This window comes from Mustela nivalis (assembly GCF_964662115.1).
Source record: "Mustela nivalis genome assembly, chromosome: 14".
Taxonomy (NCBI): domain Eukaryota; kingdom Metazoa; phylum Chordata; class Mammalia; order Carnivora; family Mustelidae; genus Mustela; species Mustela nivalis.
The window spans coordinates 62110639-62131586 of record NC_139033.1 but is presented as its reverse complement, the minus strand read 5'-3'; the positions used below and the strand labels follow the sequence as shown (position 1 = coordinate 62131586).

At 40.1% G+C, this 20948-nt stretch overlaps 1 protein-coding gene across 1 annotated transcript in view; it reads right to left on the bottom strand.

Moving 5' to 3' along the window:
• Positions 1 to 20948, bottom strand: part of CDH2 (cadherin 2) — a 212257-nt gene that overhangs the window by 26175 nt on the left and 165134 nt on the right. Inside the window, exons 8-14 of the mRNA XM_082699852.1 lie at positions 16367 to 16504; positions 15500 to 15685; positions 11205 to 11458; positions 10100 to 10242; positions 6755 to 6988; positions 6227 to 6460; positions 4114 to 4253 (exon numbers count right to left, since the gene is read on the bottom strand). Of these exons, the coding sequence (XP_082555978.1) occupies positions 4114 to 4253; positions 6227 to 6460; positions 6755 to 6988; positions 10100 to 10242; positions 11205 to 11458; positions 15500 to 15685; positions 16367 to 16504 (1329 nt within the window). The remainder of the gene's footprint in view (positions 1 to 4113; positions 4254 to 6226; positions 6461 to 6754; positions 6989 to 10099; positions 10243 to 11204; positions 11459 to 15499; positions 15686 to 16366; positions 16505 to 20948) is intronic.

Here is a 20948-nt window from a genome sequence, read left to right as displayed (position 1 = left end):
GGGGATACAAGGAAGGGTCCCGGGGTGCTGGAAATGTTCTTGCTGATACGTATGGTGGTTATACTCTTAAACCTTACAGGAAGACTTCTGCTTCCGGTTGGGTTGTAGAAAGTCATGAGGCTATTATTCACATTCTAATGCAAAGAACAAGCCAGATAAGTGACCAAATCACAGATTTTTGAAGCCATAACTGAGAACATAATGAGGCTCACTGAATAAAAATAAAGAAGCTAACAAGCTCTAAGAGAAATAAGACCCATAACTGCTTTTATCTCTGGAGGAGGAGAGAATGGAAGAAGAAAGGAATCTGTCATTAAGGAGGTCCAGGCTTCCAGTCACGGAACGAGTAAGTCACGGGGATAAAAACCACAGCGTAGGGAATATAGTCAATGATACTGCAGTAGTGTTGTATGGTGACAGATGGTAACTACACTTGTGATAAGCACAGTGTAACATAAAGACTTGTTGAGTCATTATGTTGTATATTTGTTGAGTCATTAGTTTCATTAAGAAACTAATATAACATTGCATGTCGACTATATTTCAGTAAAAAAGGGAACACTACTGCCAATAAGGAAAATATTTTTAGAAACTATGTCTTGACCCCAGAAAAGTAGAGAGGGGAGCATAAGGACAAATCACTAGACTTGCAAGGAAACTTTAGTGGCCATGTGTGGACAAGCCTGATGGATTTGCATCTTGAGGGAGTGTATACTCACCATCAACTCTTTCCCACAACCCTCTATCTGCTCCCTAAGGGACTGCACCAAAGGGCCAAAGACCTGTCATGCCAAGGAGGAAATCTGGATTTAATAATTTCCAAAAGCTGCTGGGGTTGTGAAGCCAGAGACAGGATGTTCATTAGGATGTTATTACAGGACAGTGATGATTCTGATCTAAGTAAAGTTGAAGCAGTGGCCTTGGTGATGGAGATAAGCAAAGGGATTTATTTCATGAACCACTTTACATATAGACAAAACCCTTGTTGGTGTAGCCTTCCCACACTGCATTTGTATTCTGCTATTATGAAGTAAGTCATAGAATGAATAAAAAACCCATTACGTAATTTTGTCACAATTTTGTTTTCAATTATTTATTTATTATTTATTCATGTTGATAAAAGACCAGTTTATTTTGCTTCTTAATCCACCTGGCCTTCTCCTTCCCTTAGCCCTGTCACCTCAATCTATCCTTTCCAATTTTTTAAAAGACTTATTTATTTGAGAGAGAGTGAGAGCACATGTGGTGGGGGAGGGGCAGAGGGAGAGGAAGGGAGAGAATCTCAAACTCCCAGCTGAGCCCAGAGCTCAAAGTGGGGCTTGATCTCAAGACCCTAAGATTATCAGCTGTACCAAAATGAAGAATCAGATGCCCAATTGACTGAGTCACCTAGGCACCCCAACTTGTTTATAGTTTTCTATAATGAGAATTGCAAAAAGAAATCATGACAGAGAAACCAAGATGGGCAGAGGCTTTTGATCTAGTTGAGCATGGCTTCAGAGAACCAAGAGGCTAGCTACCAAAAGGAGCTATAGGAAAACCAGTACTAAATAAAGAAAATTAGACACAGAGGACAATATAGAGAAAGTTCCAGAAAAATCTTTCAACTCTTGGGGAAATGGGTAGAAAACAAAACATTTGTGCCTAACAGCTTATCTGGGGTCAAAGAAAATTTCAAAGGTCAGTAAAAGAAGAGGCTGAACATTTATGAGGATGACTAAGATCAGACCTGAGTTGAAACCAGGAGCTGGTCACCCAGCCAACTGCACCACCCAGGTGCCCCTATCTTGCAATAGGTAAGTTTGACTTCTTGGATCTCAAGAGTTAATCTAAGTGGATAAAGTCAATAAAGGCAGTCAGTCTTACCTAAAATAACGACAACAATAAAACCTCATTCAACCCTTTTGCTCAAAGGAATTGGTGGGAAGGAGGGAAAAGGAGAGCAAGCTCAGGTAACACTGAGTGGCCTGGCCCAGACTCTCAGACGTTGGGAATGATCTCGGTTCTTGCCTCTGGACCTCTAATTTTAAGAAACACCCAGTTAAGACTGGTAGCCTTCCAGTTATGACTATTTCTACTGAAGCTTCATGGAGTTGGGTTTAGATTTATGCCTAGAAAATTATGCACAATGACATGAAAAATAAAATACCGAAAGTAGAAGATTTATGAGATAATGTGATCAATATACGTTTGCTGATCCTGAACACAGCTCAGGAAAGTGAAAGGATAGATTAATTAAGGATTAAGCCAAACATGAATTTTAATATCCAAAGACATTTATAAGCAAGAAACCCTGGGGCATATTTATAGAGCCACTTTAATTAGTCAGTATTCAAAGCAGCTTTACACATGAGTCAAGTTTTCAACATATTTTAATAGGCATCTCTTCTACATGCAAGAGTTGAGGTGCCATAAACCAAGTACGGAATCTGGAATCAGAAAAGGTGGACCTCAGTTTTGGCTCTGCCAGTTACAAACTCTGAGAGTTCATCATGCAACTGCCTACAAATGGAACATGGAGAACTCTAGTGGGTTGCCATAAAGGCTAAACACAAGAGTGGATGTGAATGTGCTTTGGAAAACAGAAAGTGATATAGGGGCACCTGGGTGGTGCAGTTGGCTGGGTGACCAGCTCCTGGTTTCAACTCAGGTCTGATCTTAGGGTCAGGTGATCGAGCCCCATATCGCATTCAGCTCGGAGTCTGTTTGAGATGCTCTGTCTCTCTCTCTGCCCCTCCCACAACTTGTATTCATGTTCTCTCTCAAATAAATAAATAAATAAATAAATAAATCTTTGAAAAAGCAAAAGCAAAAAAACAAAAAACAAATAATAATAATAAAAAAACCCCACAACACCCAAAAAGTGATCTATTATTTCCTCAGAGAAGGGAAAGAGAAAATACGTTCATGAAAATTTGCTTTTACTCAAATTAACAGTCTTATCACTAATTGTCTACATATATAATTAAGACAGTACATTTGAATTTACTGATAATAATCCATGACCCAAGAATTCTGAGTTCTTTTTTGACTATCGTGCTGAAGTTTGTATTTTTAAGTTGGAAATAACATAATTATCAAAATATTTAAAATATAGTCACCTGTCATGGTGACTTTTTGTAGATTACATTAGTATCTTCCAGCTAATTACGAGAGGTACGGTCTCAGGATGGTTAGTTTAGGCTGTGGCATCAGACAGACTTGGATTCAAATTCTGTGTCCATCACTTCTTACTTCTGTATGAGAAGCCAGTCAACTTTAGCTTTGTTTTCTATCACAAAAGGGGAGATACTCACAGTGTAATATCACAGGGTTTCGAAGATTTAAGAGAGACCAGCTTTTATGACACTCAGCAGAATGCCTTGTATGTGGTACAGGCATTATAGATGTGAGCCATGGCAAAACCTAAAATTTGCTTTCAAGCACATAAAGGTGTTCCACATATTGGTCACCCTCATCCTTGAACATGTATGCAGTTCCTTATGTACACAGTGGTATAGAAGCTCACGTGATTTTATAGCCAAATGGGAACTTCCACATGTATGACCCAGGCAACATCAAAGACTCTACTGATACAAAGATGAACTAGATATGGTCTCCAACTTCAACTACTTTTCAAGAATTTAAGACTCTTGAGGGCAGATATTTGTTGGCTCTGCCCACTTCTGTATCTTCAGTGATCAAAATGGTGTATAGAATATTGAACTTGCTTCGTAAATGTTTGTAGTATGAATTATCGAGTGCTTTTCCTGTATATTTATGTATATATATTGTAGAAACTAATTTTACTTATACTTTAGATATCCAAAGAAGAAAAACTATAAAAAAATATTTTTATTAGCATTACTATAATTGGAACTGGGTTTAAATCCTAGCTCCTCAATGTTAACGATTTTCTTGCAGAAAAAAATACAACGACATTTGGCACTTTGAAAAACAAAAATCAAGAAATGTGCGGCACATCTAGGGAAGAATTCCCCCCAAGTATTTGATAAAGTGACAAACAGGAAACTTGAGACCATTTCCTTACTTCTTGTGTGTATTAACATTTGTCCTATCCCTTGAATTACGTGATCGCAAAATTTCATCTCAGAGGTTTAAAATATAGCTCACCTGGTCTTCTTCTCCTCCACCTTCTTCATCGTATTTTAAGATATTATCTCTGACATCATCTTCTGGATCAATTAAAAGTTGCTTGGCCTGACGTTCTTTATCCCGGCGTTTCATCCATACCACAAACATCAGAACAAGGACTAAGTAGAAATAGTTAAAAAAAAAAAAGTGTCATAATTTTAAAAACATGACCTTTTTAATCACTGCTTTTCACACTAATAACATATTATCTGGGTCAAGAGCATGGAAGGCCTTTCTCAGTCTGTTCCCTCTCTCTGGCCTGCCGTGAAGAGAGAGAAGGCTGTGCTGGGGCCGGAGCGCAGGACACAGAGCCTGAAACCTTGGGTTCCAGAACCTTGTCCCTCGGAACTCACTAGCGGAATGCCTCGCCTCCATTTTATCATTTACCAACGGGGAACAATAACCATGTCTGTCTCTGACTTTAGCTTGCTGGAGGATAGGACACTCCTAATATAATGGTTTGTGAATTCTAAACCAACAAACAATAATAAGTTAATTGTTCCTTGTTATGCGACTGCTGTATCACTGAGGTGGGTCAGCCATCATGATCCTGTCCCCCTCAGAGGGAAGAGCACTCCCCAAGGAAGGTAGGTGCCTACTAGGATGACTCGAGTAGTAAATTGGAATTGGGTTGGCAATTGGGTCTTGAGGATTTTTGGCTCCCAAAGGCTGGTGTTTTTCTCCTGTGCTATTCTGCATTCCCTCTCCAACTAAAACGTACGTTTCACTGAGAAGCTGACGGGATTCGTTTTGAGCACTGAAATAACGTTAGGCTTTCCTGTTTTACACGTTTGTGCCAGATCTGGCACCGTGATTTTTCCAGAGGGTTGACGTTAAAATGAGCACCGGTTCATTTTCTTTCAAAATGCTACAGTCACTCCTTCACACCATCATCCATCATATCAAAGTCTTTCTTGATAAGGTTGGCATATATGCCACATTTTAGTTCAAACTGAAACATATCCCTAAGGGCACATCTAAGGAGGGCGTTCTCTCTCTCAAATCTGAGGATATCGGTTTACATCCTGAAGCAAGAGATTTAATGACTCCTATTTGAGCACATTTTTATTATTGGCCATAAAAGTAAATATCCTCCTTTTAAAGCCAGATACATGATCTCATTTGCCATTGTTCCAGGGCTAAATCTAGCAAGTGGATTATTAGTATAGCATGCAGGTTTCAAATTATAGTCAAAGTAGTCTCCACACAGGAAGTAAAAAATGCCCAGGCTTCTATAGTAATTGCTCGGAATAAAGGGACAGAATTCTAAATTGCCAGAACACTTGTAAATGGAGAAAACATAAAAGAAATGGCCAACATTTTCAAGGAAGTGATTGGTGCATAGCATGGTCGCACAATAAGCTAAGTCCTGCTGCTATTTAACAATAAAACACAGGGCCCTGGCAATTTATTCCTTTAACCTGCACGCTTAGAAGTGGCTCCTAAAGTACTTTCCAGTGGTTAATTTCTTGCATTCCCTTGAACCAAAGATTTCAAAGTGTCTGAAAAAGGAGCAATTCCTTAATCTAGACTTGCTCTAAAGACAGACAATTTATTGAGCTATGCAATCACTTCTATTATCAAACGTGCTGTATGAAGTACAATTGCTCACTATTTTACGTACCCTTCAGTAATAAATACCTTGATCCCTGCCTGACCGGAGTTGGCTGCTGACTGTGCTTTATACGAAGGCAAGCCAAGGAAAGCAATATACTTATTTTCCTAAATCATCAACCAAGTGCCATGAATCCATACTCAAATCATAAGCTAAGAGCTCACACTTAGAACCGTCTAACATTTTTCTATGAAGAGAGTTTGCTACAGCTCCCCCCAGCCGTCAGCATCGGAAAACGGCTGCAATGGGTCAGGGGCGAGGAGGTGGGTCGGCTAGATTTGCTCTAAAGCATGTAAGTGCCCCAGGGATTTTCTCACTCTGTGGGGGACCTGACTGTCCCATATACGTTGGCCAGAATGCGTTCAGAGGTCGAAGAGAATTGTCAGATGATGTCAAAAGGCAACAGCAAGAAGTGACTTTGCAAAACATCTTAGGGGGTTGAAGAATTAACCTCTAGGAGACAATGTCAGCACTTACTGAGCAGGATAATGATGCAGAGGAGGATGGCAATAATGGCCCCCGTGCCCAGCCCTGCGCCCACGATTCTGTCCACATCGGTGCAGTCCCCGTTGGAGTCGCACTGGCAAACCTTCACGCGAAGGATGGAGATATTCGATTTGGGGGGATTCCCCGAATCTGTGATTATGATCGGAACTTCATAAATCCCAGCTTCAAGAAATTTTATCTTCAAATTAAGCTGAGCGAAATCACCTACATGAGAAAGGAAGAGGTATGGTGGGTAGTTAATACATCATACGGTAAAAAAACACGCAGCATTTTCCAGAGTGCATTTACTACTTAAGAGTACATATCAAGCAATACAACTATGCTACACTGTGAAGACATTTTTTTAAGCTGTGAGAGTTTTTAACATCTTACTTAACTTTAAGTAGCTTTTAAAATATATTTAATGAGAATATTATAAAGCACCTAAAATTAACTTCTCATATCAGGCTTCAAAACCTCTCGGCTGCACCTATCGTCAAATAATTAACCTGTTCTTACCATTCAGCCGAGTGATGGTCCAATTTCTCTTAATAGTCGCTGGAGACAAAGGAAGATCAAAAGCAAATGGTCCTGCATTTGGATCGATGTCATAGTCAAGTGCTGTGATGTTAATTGAATTGGGGTCTGGAGTTTCGCAAGTCTCTGCCTCTTGAGGTAGCACTTGAGGGGCATTGTCATTAATATCAAGTAAATAGATCTGCAGTGTTCCTGTTCCGCTCATAGGGGGTATTCCTTCAAAGGAGAAAAATCACAGAACAATGCTGAACAGGTCTTTCCTTTGAGTCTCCATTACGGTGGAATTCTCAAAGCTTCTAGCCCGCTTCCCCTCATCACTGTGTAACCTTGGAAAAATCTAGTCGCCACAGCACCTAGCAGACTGTTTCTCCAACAAGGCCACTTCCTGCTTCCTTTCTAGGATGACCCTGAGCTGCCCCTTTTGGTGTGCCCAACTGAGCACTGGGACAACGCATGTCCCTGCAAAGTGCGATCCTGCACCTGCTTTTCCCTCACTGACCATTACATTGGGCCGTGTGCATACCACGTTCCTCTAGCCACTGTGGGGAATACAAGAGAAGCAGAACATGGGCTTAAGACCTTGTGTATTTTTTGGATGGAGAACCAGGACATGCATGAAAAAGTGTGAGAATGCTTTTAAGGCTCAAACATAGCTATGAAATATTCAACCAGTCTACAGATGGGTAACACAGACCCATAGACCTCATCTTGGGAAGGAATGCCACGGAGAAGAGAAATAGGATTTATGGTTCAACCAACTACCTGCTTGACCAAGAATTAGGCTGCTCTATATACATTATTTCATTGTAATCCTACAAAGCAGATTTAAACAGATGGAAAACCCATAGCTCTGTGAGCTGCTCATGGTCACACACTCTTGGAAGTGGTGGGGTTACTACTCAAGATGGGTCTGCCTGACCCCAAACCCGTTCTCATTCCACGCTAAAAGCTATCTCTACTAGTTTTTGTGATTCTTTAATCTGGTCATTTGGCCTCTGCTGTATTATATGTATTTTCAGTATTATATTATTATATATAAATAACGAGGTAATTATTTTATTTCATTTAATTACATAATTTACATTATATGAATAGAATAGAATAGAAATAGAAAAAAATGTTAAAATCCTAAATCTGAGACCCAGAAGTTTCAGTGACCTGCCCAAGAACATGTGATTAGAACTGTGCACACATCCACTGCTGAGACAAGGAGAAATCTCTTTGGACCTGTCTGAAGAACACAGACGGTTCTGGGAGCAGGGAGAATAAAAGTCACAGGATCGGGGGGCGAGGTGGCTGCGTACAATATTCTAATAATGAATACAGCACCAAGAGCTCAGTGATAGTCCACAGTTTGATGAACTTTCACACTCATGATCACACATAATATCATTTGACTCTCATCACAACTTTAGAGAATAGGCAAGCCGCTAAAATAACTTATCAATAATGAAATGAAGGCACAGAGAGTATAAGAGCTTGCCCCATCATTAAGAAGCAGAACCAGGGCTTCACATTCAGCCTCGATTAAAAGTCAAGTGCCTTGTCAAACATCAAGGCTAATACAGACGCAACCACCCACTTCTCTCTCCTATCAAATGCCCTTTCAATTAGAAAAATATCCACCTTGGTGAATGACAAATCTGGTTGTAACGCACAACCAACATCCATACATATAATTTTACAGCTCTTTAAATCTCGACATAATGGTGCAAGATATATTGCTTTAAGTTCCCTCATAGAAGAAAGCCACCACTTACATGCAGTGAGAACATAAAACAGACACTCATGCTGTGCTCTGATGTGCAAAGGCAGAAGCTGTCCCTACTACGTTTCAACTCCAAATATTTGAACAGTAGGTCTAACATTAGAGAGGATAAGAAATATAGCTTTGACCCTCTCACCATGTAGATTTATGATAAATAATCATCTCACTGAATCTTACTATAGAGGATTCAGAAAGGTCCATTGAAACGATTCTTATCAAAAGTGTCTACAAGCCACGGTTTTCAAACTGCTCATGTTGACCACCAAACTGAAGCCTGCTAGTTTTATTAGATGCTAACGTTGGTAGTCTAGGACTGAACGATTTTCAAATGTGGTTATGACTCAGGTTTAAAACTATTAACAGAAACATTTATTCGAGTCTTTATGTCAGGCACTGTTTTAAAAACTATGTGTACAAAACACCTTATCTTCCCCAATACACTATGAGTTAAGCACTGCTGCCATTATCCCCAGTAAAGAGAAAAAGGAAAGGATATATTTAAAATCTCACTGCCAATCCCACAGTTAGGAAGTAGTAGATCTGGAGTCTGGGTCCAGATGGTCAGGCAGACCTTCAGAGGTTGTACTCTTAAACACATGTCATATTGAGGGCTGACAAAGCAAAATAAATCCGTCACCAGGTTTACGGAAGTCATTTTTGTCTTATATAACTAAAAGAGAGAGAGAGAGAGAGAGAAGGAAGGAAGCAAGGAGGGAGAAAAGAAAGAAGGAAGGAAAGAAAGAAGCCTATCTATTAATCTCAATCATTTAGAATTTGGCAGAGACCCAGAAAGGGGGATAAAAAAAAGGACTAGACTTTATGTTCTGAAACTAATATACAAAACTTGTGTACTCACTCACTTTACGCATGAAATTATGAGTTTCCTATCCATGGCAGAATAGAGGCAGAGAATTACAAAGAGAAAAAAATGCTAGAGACTGACCAACTGATGTCAGCAAACAGACTGATCATAACAGATATAAAAAGATCACCCAGGGGTGCCTGGGTGGGTCAGTGGGTTAAAGCCTCTGCCTTCCGCTCTGGTCATGATCCCAGAATCCCGGCATCGAGCCCTGCATCAGGCTCTCTGCTCTGCAGAAAGCCTGCTTCCCCCTACCCCCACCTCCGCCTCTCTCTGCCTGCCTCTCTGTCTACTTGTGATCTCTCTCTGTCAAATAAATAAATAAGAATCTTAAAAAAAAAAAAATCACCTCAGGAACCAGTGTCTGGGCCACTGAGGCACGAGGCTAGACTCAACTTGCAGGAAGGAGCAGTCAGTGTGCCACAGGGCAGAAGAGCTACAGAGGTTTGTCGTCACGACATGAGGCTACCACCGAGGGCCCGTGGACATGGCGAACATTTATTATAGAAGTTAGGGAACATTGAGAACACCCAACGGAAATGGAAAATAGACACAGGGGCCACAGATTCATAAAGGTCAGTTTTCCAGACAATTGAGCTTGAGAGAAAACCTCATTTCCCGATGATGCATTCATGATGAGGCTCTACTCTCTTTAACGACATATGTGGTAATACAGTGACCATATTTAATTACGTACCATTGTCAGAAGCAAGGAAAGTAGCATTATAGATATTGTTTTTCACGTTTGGTGATTCTCTGTCCAAAACAGCGATTGTTGTTATTTGCCCGTTCACAGGATCTATTTTTAGCCAATTGGCAGGATCAGATAATTTTGTGTATCTACAAAATGAAAGCATTAGTAAGTTTATTTTTTTAAATATACTTAAAAAAATAACTACACAGAACTACACTCTTCAAAGAGAGTGCCACTGTCGGAGATCATATAAAGTAGATGGATATGTATCAGTCGGTTTATCAGCATAAACTCCTTTTTATTCTGCACGGAGAGGAACCTTTCAAACTCAGATAACCAATATATAGACTGGAAAAAATTTCCTGTGTTTTGAAAGGTGAAAGTTGTAGGAGTTCAATACACCTACTAGTTAGCTATTTATCTATCTTGATATCAATGTATAGAGAAATGAAGAAGACACGCAATTATCTGTTAGCAGCAGTTCTGAAAGAGGTTAAATTATCTATGAGCTAATTTAAAAAATTATCATCACCAGCAATGGAGAGGAGTAATGTGGGGTAGGCTCTGCCAATGATCTACTCCCTCATCAGGAAAGATAAATTAGATTTTGCTGAGGTTGGAAGTCTTACAGATATGTTTTATCAGCCCTATAACTACTGTACAGGTGAGGCAAAAATAATTAGCTCTTATATCTTGTTTTTGGCTTGAGTTTCCTTTTTTCCTGGTGTGTGGAGAAGAGAGAAATGTTACAGCTTCTAAGAGTCCCCCATTTACTTGCAGTGAAAACTTCCTGCAACGTTTGGTATAATAGCACTGGCTCAGTTATTATGAAATATGAAGAGATAAAAGGGGGCAGAGAAAAAAGAGGCAGGGAACATCTTTTTTTCTTCAAATAATACACGAGTAGATCCATTCTTCTACTTCCTATCTGATATACACTCACTGATCTACTTCCTGACAGGAAGCTTCATCAAGGAATTAAAAATAATTCTGTAATGGGTCGTTTTAGTTCCAGTTCAAATTTCTCATTCAAATGGTAGATTAATTTTGTGCACAACACAGAACATGAAGTAAATTTTTAAAAAACGCCACGGGTGGCATTTGATACCTAATATTTTGCTGCATATATCGATCTGGGTCCTGAGCGGTGAACGTTGTTAACATGGTACCAGCATGAAGGCCCTCTTCTTGGCGAATGATCTTGGGGTTTGGGGCAAAGTAAGGGTTTTCATTCACATCAATGACTGTGACAGACACTGTTGCAGTTGACTGAGGTGGATGCTGGATTCCCTTGGCTAATGGCACTTGATTTTCAGCAGCGACAGTGAGGACAAACATCCTATTTGTTTCAAAGTCAATTGGCTGAGAAAAAGAAAGGAAACCATATTTTTGCAGGAACTAAGAATATTTGCATTCTACAGTTTTCAACTCCATTTCCCAAACATTAATTTTTCATTCACTATACCATAGGTTCCTCTCAAATGTCTGGAATGCATGCATTAGCACTGGCCAATGACTGAAATATTTATCACAATTGAGCCTGTTTGTAGAATAGATTTGTAAATCTCCGATACTTCAATGATTTATGTTCACAAAATAATGCATATTACTATTGCACTGATTGCATTCATTCAGCAACATCTTAAAACTTGGTTATTCTTAAGAACAGCATTATTAACCAAAAATACTAAATAGTCTGAGGTCAAATGAGAACCCAAATGTCTAGATTATACTCTAAAACGTTGGGATCAAGATTAGTCCTCATCTGTCTGTGCTGAAGGCCAAAACAAACAAATAAAATAAAGCCCCAAACTATAAAATCTAATTTTTTCATAAAAGAAAAACTTAATTTTATTTAAAAGTGTCATTCATAAAACTAAAAAAAAAATAAAAGTATCATCCATAATTTGAAATACATTTTAAAGTACAGACATGTACATACACTTATGAAAAAATAACAGTATTTGTAGGTGGAAGGGCTTTTTCTTGTTTTTTTCTTATTCCTTTACTTAGCAAACTAAAACTCTGGCTGTCTCCCCCCAAAAATTTAGGTATTCTACCAGTTTGTAAGAATCCCTAATCTAAGAACAACACTTTAGGTAAAGGCAATGCAGAAATAACTCATAGTGTAAATATTAACTTCCAAATTTCCACTGAATCCTACTGTCAACAGAGAAGTTACCAGGGGTCAAGTGATCAGACTGGACTTTGATTTTACCCTTGATTTCCCCTAATCACCTTCTAGTGTGGGTGCAGATTACAAATTATTGTGCCATAAGAATTTGAGGAAAAAAAAAAGAACTTAGCGATCTCTCCTGCCCTTAAAGTTGGTCTAGGAAGGATTAGGAGCAAAGCTAATGAAAATGTCCCATTATTAGTTTCCTACCCTAGACCACTCCTTAAAACCTTCAAACAGAGTTTCTTTTTCTCTCACTCTAAAATCACCAATTCAACTTCCCTTTCTCAACTATTTTAAATAAGACAGTATAGAAGCCAGAAAGTAAAATAGAAAAAAGAAAGAAAGAAAGAAAGGAAGGAAGAAAATAGAATTCTTTCAGTGATTTCATTAGCTCTAAGCTATGTATTTATTACACGTGAAGTTAACATCCCCTTACTTCCAGCACTCAGTGTTTGTTTTGTTTTGTTTTTGACAATTAAAGATCAAAAGAACTAATTTTTTAAAGTCTTGAATATAGCATTTAAAAACAGGAGTATAAATTCACAATATTTTCCAAAACGCAGGCACTGTTTGTCCCGACTCATCCCCTTTTACTTTTGTGATGATTTTGGGTTTGTCCTCTGAGTCAATACTCAAAGGGCACCTTGAGAATAATAGGTGTGCAGCATCCTTCCTAAGAGCTATCAATCGGTGATTGATACTTCAGGATGCAAAGACTGCTGGGAAGATGGCAGAGGAGGAGGATCCCGGGCTCAGCTCTTGTAGCGTGGTTGCCTGGAGAGCACCCCCATCAGCATAGATAACCCAGAAAGCAACCAGGTAGGTGGGAGAACTGACTTTCTGAGGCCTGACATAGACAAGAGGCCACAGCGAAGCAGACCCACCTCCTCCGATCGCTCTTGGCAAGTTCCATCGAAGCACTGCCACAAGCCTGACAGTGTGTGAGCAGCCCAGAGGAGGGCCACCCATTCCAGAGACAGTCCTGCCAGGGGAGAGGGGAGGACAACCACATGCCAGTCTGCCTGCTGGCCCCATCCACCACCAAAAGCTTCTCGGGGACAACACAGGGAAAGTGCCGGCAGTTCGGGGCTACTTCATCTCTGGTAAATGCCTGGTCTGGCTCAACTCAAGCCCAGTGTGGCCTCTGACTGGCCCACTAACACCACGGGGACCAGACTCTGCCCACAACAGGCAGAGAGCCATCACAGGCAGGATGAAAGCAAACATAGGTCCACCACAACGATAGGACACCCCTGGGGCAGCACACCTAGGAGACACCCCTGAAGTGCCAGGTTCTGGGGAAAAGGGGGCATTGCATTGTGGGACCTCTTCATCATTAAGCCACCACTTCCAAGTGAGGTAGATGTCGCTGACTTTCCTAACACAGAGAAACAGACCCAGCAATAGACAGAATGAGGATACAGAGGAGTATGTCCCAGATGAAAGAATAGACACAAATCACAGCAAGAGACCTAAGCAAAATGGAGGTAAGAGACATGTCTGATACTGAATTTAAAGTAATGTTCATAAAGATCTTCCACTGGAATTGAGAAAGGAATGCAGAACCTCCACGAGAGCCCCCACCAAGAGAGAGCAGCCTTTAAAGAACCAAAAGAGCTACTGGACTCACCGAATGGAAATAAAAATAGACCACCTGGAATAAATAGCAAACAAGAGGAAGTAGAAGAATGGATCAGCCACCTAGAGGACAGGGTCTTGGAAAGTAAGCTGAGCAGATGAGAGGGGAAAAAAAATACAAAGAATGAGAACAGACCTAGGGAACTCAGCAACACTATCAAGCGTAGAATTCGCATGATAGGGATCCCAGAATGAGAAAAGTAAGAAAAGGGGGCAGTTTTGTCTGAAGAAAGAATAGCTAAGAACTTTCTGAATCTGGGGAAGGAAAGAGAAATCCAGATCCAGGAGGCACAGAGAGCCTCCAACAAAACCAACCCAGAGCGGTCTGCACGAAGACACAAAGTAAATAAGGTGGCCGAAAGTAGTGATAATGAGAGAATTTTAAAAGCAGCAAGAGAAAGGAAAGCAGTGACATACAAGAGAAACCCCATGTGGTGATCAGTGGCTTTTTCAACAGAAACTCTACAGGCCAGAAGAAAGTGGCATGATAAATTCCCACAGCTGACAGGAAAAAATCTAGAGCCAAGAATACTCCATCCTGCAAGGCTTTCGTTTAGAAGAGAAGGAGAGGTAGAGTCTCCCAGAAAAACAAAAGTTAAAAGCAAAACCCCACATTCCTGTCACCCAGGATGCCATCGACCTGTGGGTCCCAAATTCGCAGCCCAGTCACCGTCCTGCCCGAGTGAGTGTGCAAGGCCTGCCACCTGCTTAGTGCCAAGTCAACACACCTTCACCACAGACGGACGAGGACTCACACGGACACTTCTCCCCTCAAATTCCAGTCCCTGTGCTCAAGTCTGTGCACAAAAGTGGGCCTCAGTGGAAGAGCAGAACGAAGCAACCCAAATAGTGACACTGGATCTGTGGGATACATCATGGATAAAAGGAGTGTGCTCGGCTGAGAACACGTCCAGCAAGGCCACCAAAGAACAATACGCACGGCACGATTCTGGTTAGTGAAAGAAACACACCGAGGATAAAGAAAACAGGATGTATCCAGGGAGGGAGACAAACCATGAAGAGACTCTTAAGCATAAGGAACAAACTGCAGGTGCTGGAGGGGAGGCGGGTAGGAGGAAGGGGTACCTGGGGGGTGGGCATTAAGGGCGCCCTTGATGGAAAGAACACTGGGTGTTCTATGCCTCTGATGGATCACTGAACTCCACCTCTGAAACTAATACTATACTATATGTTAATTAATTCAATTTAAATTAAAAAAGGACCCCCCCAATACTTGAGGATGTGCCGTACCAGGAACACATCTAACTACACCTACAGTCAACACTGTGGAGGACAGTCCTGTCTTCAGAATATTACAATTGTCCAAAACGATTGAAACACAACTGTCTCCCAGAGACAAGGTGAGAATATCTATGTTGGCCTCAAGGTAGCCTCCACATAAACTGAACCAAAAAACACCAAAAAACAAATGGGGCCTCCCCAAAATATATTAATTCCAGATTTAAAGCTGTCTGAAGCGGCGGTGGGGGGGAACCTAAAATTCAAAAGGGAACTACAGGCTAGGGAGCACGGACTGGTCGATGCAGGCTGCCGGTCAGAGAGATGAGTGGCCCAAGGGCACTTACTTTGACGACGGTGACCAGGCCGTCATTGCTGTTTGGGTCCGTCTGAATGGCAAAGCGCCCCGTAGGATCCCCGCCGCTTATCCTGTACACGGCATTCCAGGCCGGCGTGTGGGGCTGATCCTTGTCCGTCACAGTTAGATTCGCCACTATGACATCTACCCTGTTTTCAGGGACTTCACCATAGAACTGCAAGAAAAACAAACCTCGGTTGAGAGGAGTGACGTGGACCGGAGAAGGACAGGGCGTCTTGATGACCACACTGCCCTGATTTTACTGCTCCATTAAATCTTTATTACCCACACTAAATGAGGAAATCGCTAATACACGTAATCACAGCATTTATGTTTAACTTTTAAAAATACTATCACTTTTCTCAGCAGTCAAAATTTCTTCCAAATGATGTTATAGTTTCATTAATATTAAAATTAGTATCCATTTGTGAGTATCTGGGTGATTAATTCAGGGCTGGAGAAAAGGACTTGTCTGAGGGAAATAATTTTCCTCAAGAGATAATGTATCTATATGCTAGACAAAGTGGCATAAATCAGTCATGTAATATCCGTTCAGTTTCCTGCACCTGAAAATATTTATAAATTTTCTGTTGTAACAGCACAAAATATTTTTAGGCCATTTCTTCCAGGTGGCATATTTTAACAACTTCATCAGTGGACCTGGGAGACTTGGAGAAAACAAATTACTTAGGCGCCTCATTTAAAAGTCCTGGTGACAGCAAACATTTGAGAGAGTAGCCAGTCTACGATGAGGAAAAGCAAATTCTACCTCTATTTAATGCATTTATTATTCATGACAAAACTTCTCAGTAATGGACCACAGCCCTAAATTCTCTGAGTGACAGTCTGTACTTACTGTCATGGCAGTAAACTCTGGAGGATTGTCATTGACATCTGTCACCGTGATGACAGCCGTAGCCGTGTTTGAAAGGCCATATGTAGGATTGCCTTCCATGTCCGTAGCTTGAATGATTAATGTATACTGTTGCACTTTCTAAAAAGACAAAAATATCACATCTTAGATGAAACTAATTCCTCAAGAAGACACAGCAGTTGTTTTGTAAGTAGCTCTTTATTACACACAGAAAGCTCAGCATCATTCATTCTGATTAACATTGCTTGAAAGTTCCCAAGTGGAGCCGACTTTAGCTTGAGAAGCAAAGACCTGGTTTCTGTCTGGAGAGAGGCGACTGTATATTTTCACCTTTACTTGCGGAAAAGATCACATTGCAGATGTGTGAAATTCACAGGGAAGCTGACACTTCCATCTGATCTCAAACTCCCCCCTTCACAACACTGTGATCAAGCGTTCAAGTCACTTGATTTGTGTTTACTTTCTCATATGTTAGTTTCTACCCAGTTTAGAATACTCCAGACAATGAAAAATCTTGATTGTGTGTGTGTGTGTGTGTGTATACACACATTTCATTTTACATTTTCATTTCACAGATTTCATTTTACAGATTATGCTTTCTTTTAAGATGGTCTCATATATGTCCTATTACAACAGGATTATAGAGTATTTTCTCCTACTTTCCACCAGTACATACAATTTACAACTAACTATGCAGAGATATATTCTTAAGTGAAGTTAAAACCCAATTATAGGGTTTATGTTTATGTCTTTATTCGTAACTAAGGAACACAGTAGTGCTTAATATTTGTACACTCAAAAGATTTCCATTTTGGCCTAATGCTCCTTATGCCCATATACCTATGAGGGACACAGATACATCTGGATATAGACAGTCATTATTCATTACCAAACAGGTATCACTACTTTTAAATTCCAGTTGAATTTTTTAAATTATTTATTTATTTGCTTATTTAAGAGAGAGCTAGCAGGGCGAGAAGCAGGGAGGGGGTGAGGAAGAGAAAGACAATCTCAAGCAGACTCTGAGCGGAGCTCAGACCCTGATACGGGGCTTGATCTCATGACCCTGAGATCCTAACCTGAGCCAAAACCAAGTGTCAGACACCTGATGGACTGAGCCACCCAGGTGCACCATCCGAACTGAATTTTTAAAAGGGGGAGCCAAATTAAGCTGCACTCTATCTAAGAGAATATCTGGAGACTGTCTGAGAAGTCTATAGTACTAACTGACAAATACACTTTATATTAGGACAACTTAACCAAAATGGTTTTCTAAAATCATTGGAAATCTCTGTGGAAATTGGCACAGATAAAAAATATAGATTTTTTTTTTCATAAATGTTAAAGCTTTCTCAACAACAAAACTCACTTCTTCATACAAAAATAAACTGTCACGGCAAAGTACAGTTTTCCTTGATTCTAAATATAAGTAACATTATGAATGGCCATTCTTAAGGGATTTCTGGAGCTTGGCTAGAACAGACACAAATTGTAACTTTTGATTTAGTTGTTAGTGGGAAGGGCAAGGAAGAAGAAACGGGTAGGAGAAAAAGCCAAACCCCACACATCTGATTTTAAGTCTCCTGTCCACCCAAATGCTAAACTCTAGCAGTTATTTATTTGTCTTCCTAAAAAAGAAAATACCATTTATTCGAATTTAAAAAAAACAAAAAAAGGAACAGTGCTAGCTGAGCTGTTTATATTTTTTCTTAACCCATAACACCTCACCATAATGCTTACATAGGCTAAAATATTTCTCAATGATTTCCTTTCCCAATCAAGTGTCATTTCAGCTTAATGTTCTCATGGTTAGTGAGAGAATTTTATAGGGCACTCAGTTCAGCTTCCCAGCTGAAAATCATGAAAATAAAAATTTGTTATGACTTTGAAATGCCATTTCTGTTAGCTGCTATTCAAAGAAGCAGATGAACATTTTCAAAAAAAAGGAAGAGGTTTTTCTTACTGTTGTTGTTAAAGAAGATAAAAAAAAAAAACCCCACAGATATTGTATGGAAATAGAGCTAACAATGTCTTCTCTTTAAATTATAATATCTACTTTAAAATTATATAAGCACAATATATACAATTTTCCACTGAGATGAAATACTGGGATCAGTACCTAATATGTGAAATTTCCTACCACTTTAAGTTAGTCTTAGAATCTTTAAGGTACAAAAGAACATTGTTATTTCTAAAATACAAAGTCTCTTAAAAAAAAACAATCCAACTTGGTAAATAATATGATCTCCATTTTCAAATGCTTGGTTGGTAAAATGCTCTTACATTTAGTAAGAAAGACAAGACAGCCTGTTTTAGACAACCAAACTATTTAGGGCTGCTTGCCTAATTTAGACCCTGGGCATCTGGTTCTAGATGACTGACATTTAGATTCCATAATAATTTGACTTCCCATCCTCAATCCCACATCTGATCAAGGGGACTTTGCTTAAAAATGTTTCCTTACTTCCTCTTCTAGGTGGGTAAAACCTCGACTCAACTGTTTGCTATCAATCCTACTCTCCCTGTGACTCATCTATTTAACTTATCAAAGTTATGTATCACCCTTTATCCACTTATTCTACACCTTCAGTTCTTTGTATCTTACTTTCAAATGCCTGTTGTGACTCTACACCACTGCCTTCCGTATTTCCCTCAGGGTAGAATGGTGGTTCTCAATGGAGGTAATTTTGCCCCTCCCCCGCCAAGGAGACTTTTCATTCCTTGGACATTTTTGGTTGTCACAGTTGGGGGCTGTTACTGACATCTAATGGATGGCCATAAAGGCAAGAGATACTACTAAACATTCTATGATATACAAGACAGGCCCCACAAAAAAGATTTATCCAATCCAATATGTCAATAGCGCCACAGTTGAGAAACTCTGGGCTTCAGTCCCCTTCCCGTCACCCTGAGCCTGGCAAATACAAAACGGAAAAGCCACCTCAGAGATGACTTCAGACAGTCCTGGAGGCAGAGCTGTTGGACTGTCATGTATACGCCTCTATCACTGTTTCTAGTTTATATGGCTACTCCCCGTCCATAACCTCCTGGTTATGTAGACATAAACACATACCCCTTCTCAGGCCCCTGCCTTGTCAATGTTTGTGTCATTGGTATACAGCCTAATGTCTGAACAGAGTAAGCAAGTGATAAATGCTTTTGACTTGGTGGTTGGATGGGTGAATGGGTGAGAAATCCTGGGCCTTGTCTTACACTATAGAAATCCTTCCAGGTTTGGGGGGAAAAAAACACCATCTTATTTACATGGCAGCTGTTATTTACTCATTAAATCATATACTGGGAGTAAAAACTAGCTCAGTTTCCCAAACTACAGTGATTCATACATCATCTTCCCAATGCTGCCATATCCTCATATTTCTATACCCTGAGTCACTTAACATTAATCTTGACATTCACTCCCTTTTAAGAAACTTAATTTATTGTTAAATTATCATAAATAGAAGACCTCCCATAAATAGAACTGTAAAAATAAATACAATATAATCCTTGCACTCTGGCAGTCTCTACCTGATGGAGTAGCATCTGAAGACTTGTGGTCTCCAGTTTTCTCTAGAGGCATCCCTCCATGTATCAGTAAAAATCATCACATCTGGGCACCACACTTTGAAACACTGAACTAAAGGGATATGAGTGAATGAAGAAGTGAGAGTAGCGGTCATTCACTCAGTTGACATACATTTCATGATTGTCTACTAGATGTTGGGTGATGTAGTATTTACTTGGATAAAATAATGAGTAACTCCAGAGATGGCCTTGATACCCTTAAGTGATGGAGGAAGCCATTAATGGATCACAGGAGCAGACGTACAAAGCATCTGTAGTAAAAGTTGGAAGGTGTGATGCAAGGACTTCAATAGGGCATGCAAACCAGTCATCAGAGTCTGGGGCAAAGAATGAATGCAAAAGACATTTTGGAGGTAAACTGAAATGAAACCGATCACTAAATTTATTGGTGGATGGATGGCAGTGTATGGTAAAGGCAGGAAGACTGTGATCTTGGGGAGACTGGGGTGGTGGTACTGGTCACATGAAATGGGAAATTGATCAGGACTCACAGATTGAGGGTGATGATGGATTGCTTTTATATGCACTGAGTTAGGGGATGGACAATTAAATAATAATGTCAAGAGAACTTATAAGTACAGGTTTGTGATCCTGTTCGAAATTCTTAAAGGTGAAGTCCTAGTTCCTTCACCTGTGAAATGGGGCTGATAGTACCATCTACCTTGTGTTTCTGGAGTCTAAATTCTTTTTTTTTTTTTTTTTGAATGCTTACTGTATGCTGACAAGTTTCTGGGGGCTTGATAAGAAAAAAAAAAATAGGGGCGCCTGGGTGGCTCAGTGGGTTAAAGCCTCTGCCTTCGGCTCAGGTCATGATCCCAGGGTCCTGGGATCGAGCCCCGCATCGGGCTGTCTGCTCCGCAGAGAGCCTGCTTTCTCCTCTCTCTCTCTCTGCCTACTTGTGATCTCTCTCTGTCAAATAAATGAATAAAATCTTTAAAAAAAAGAAAGAAAGAAAAAAAAAGAACATTTTTTAGACTAA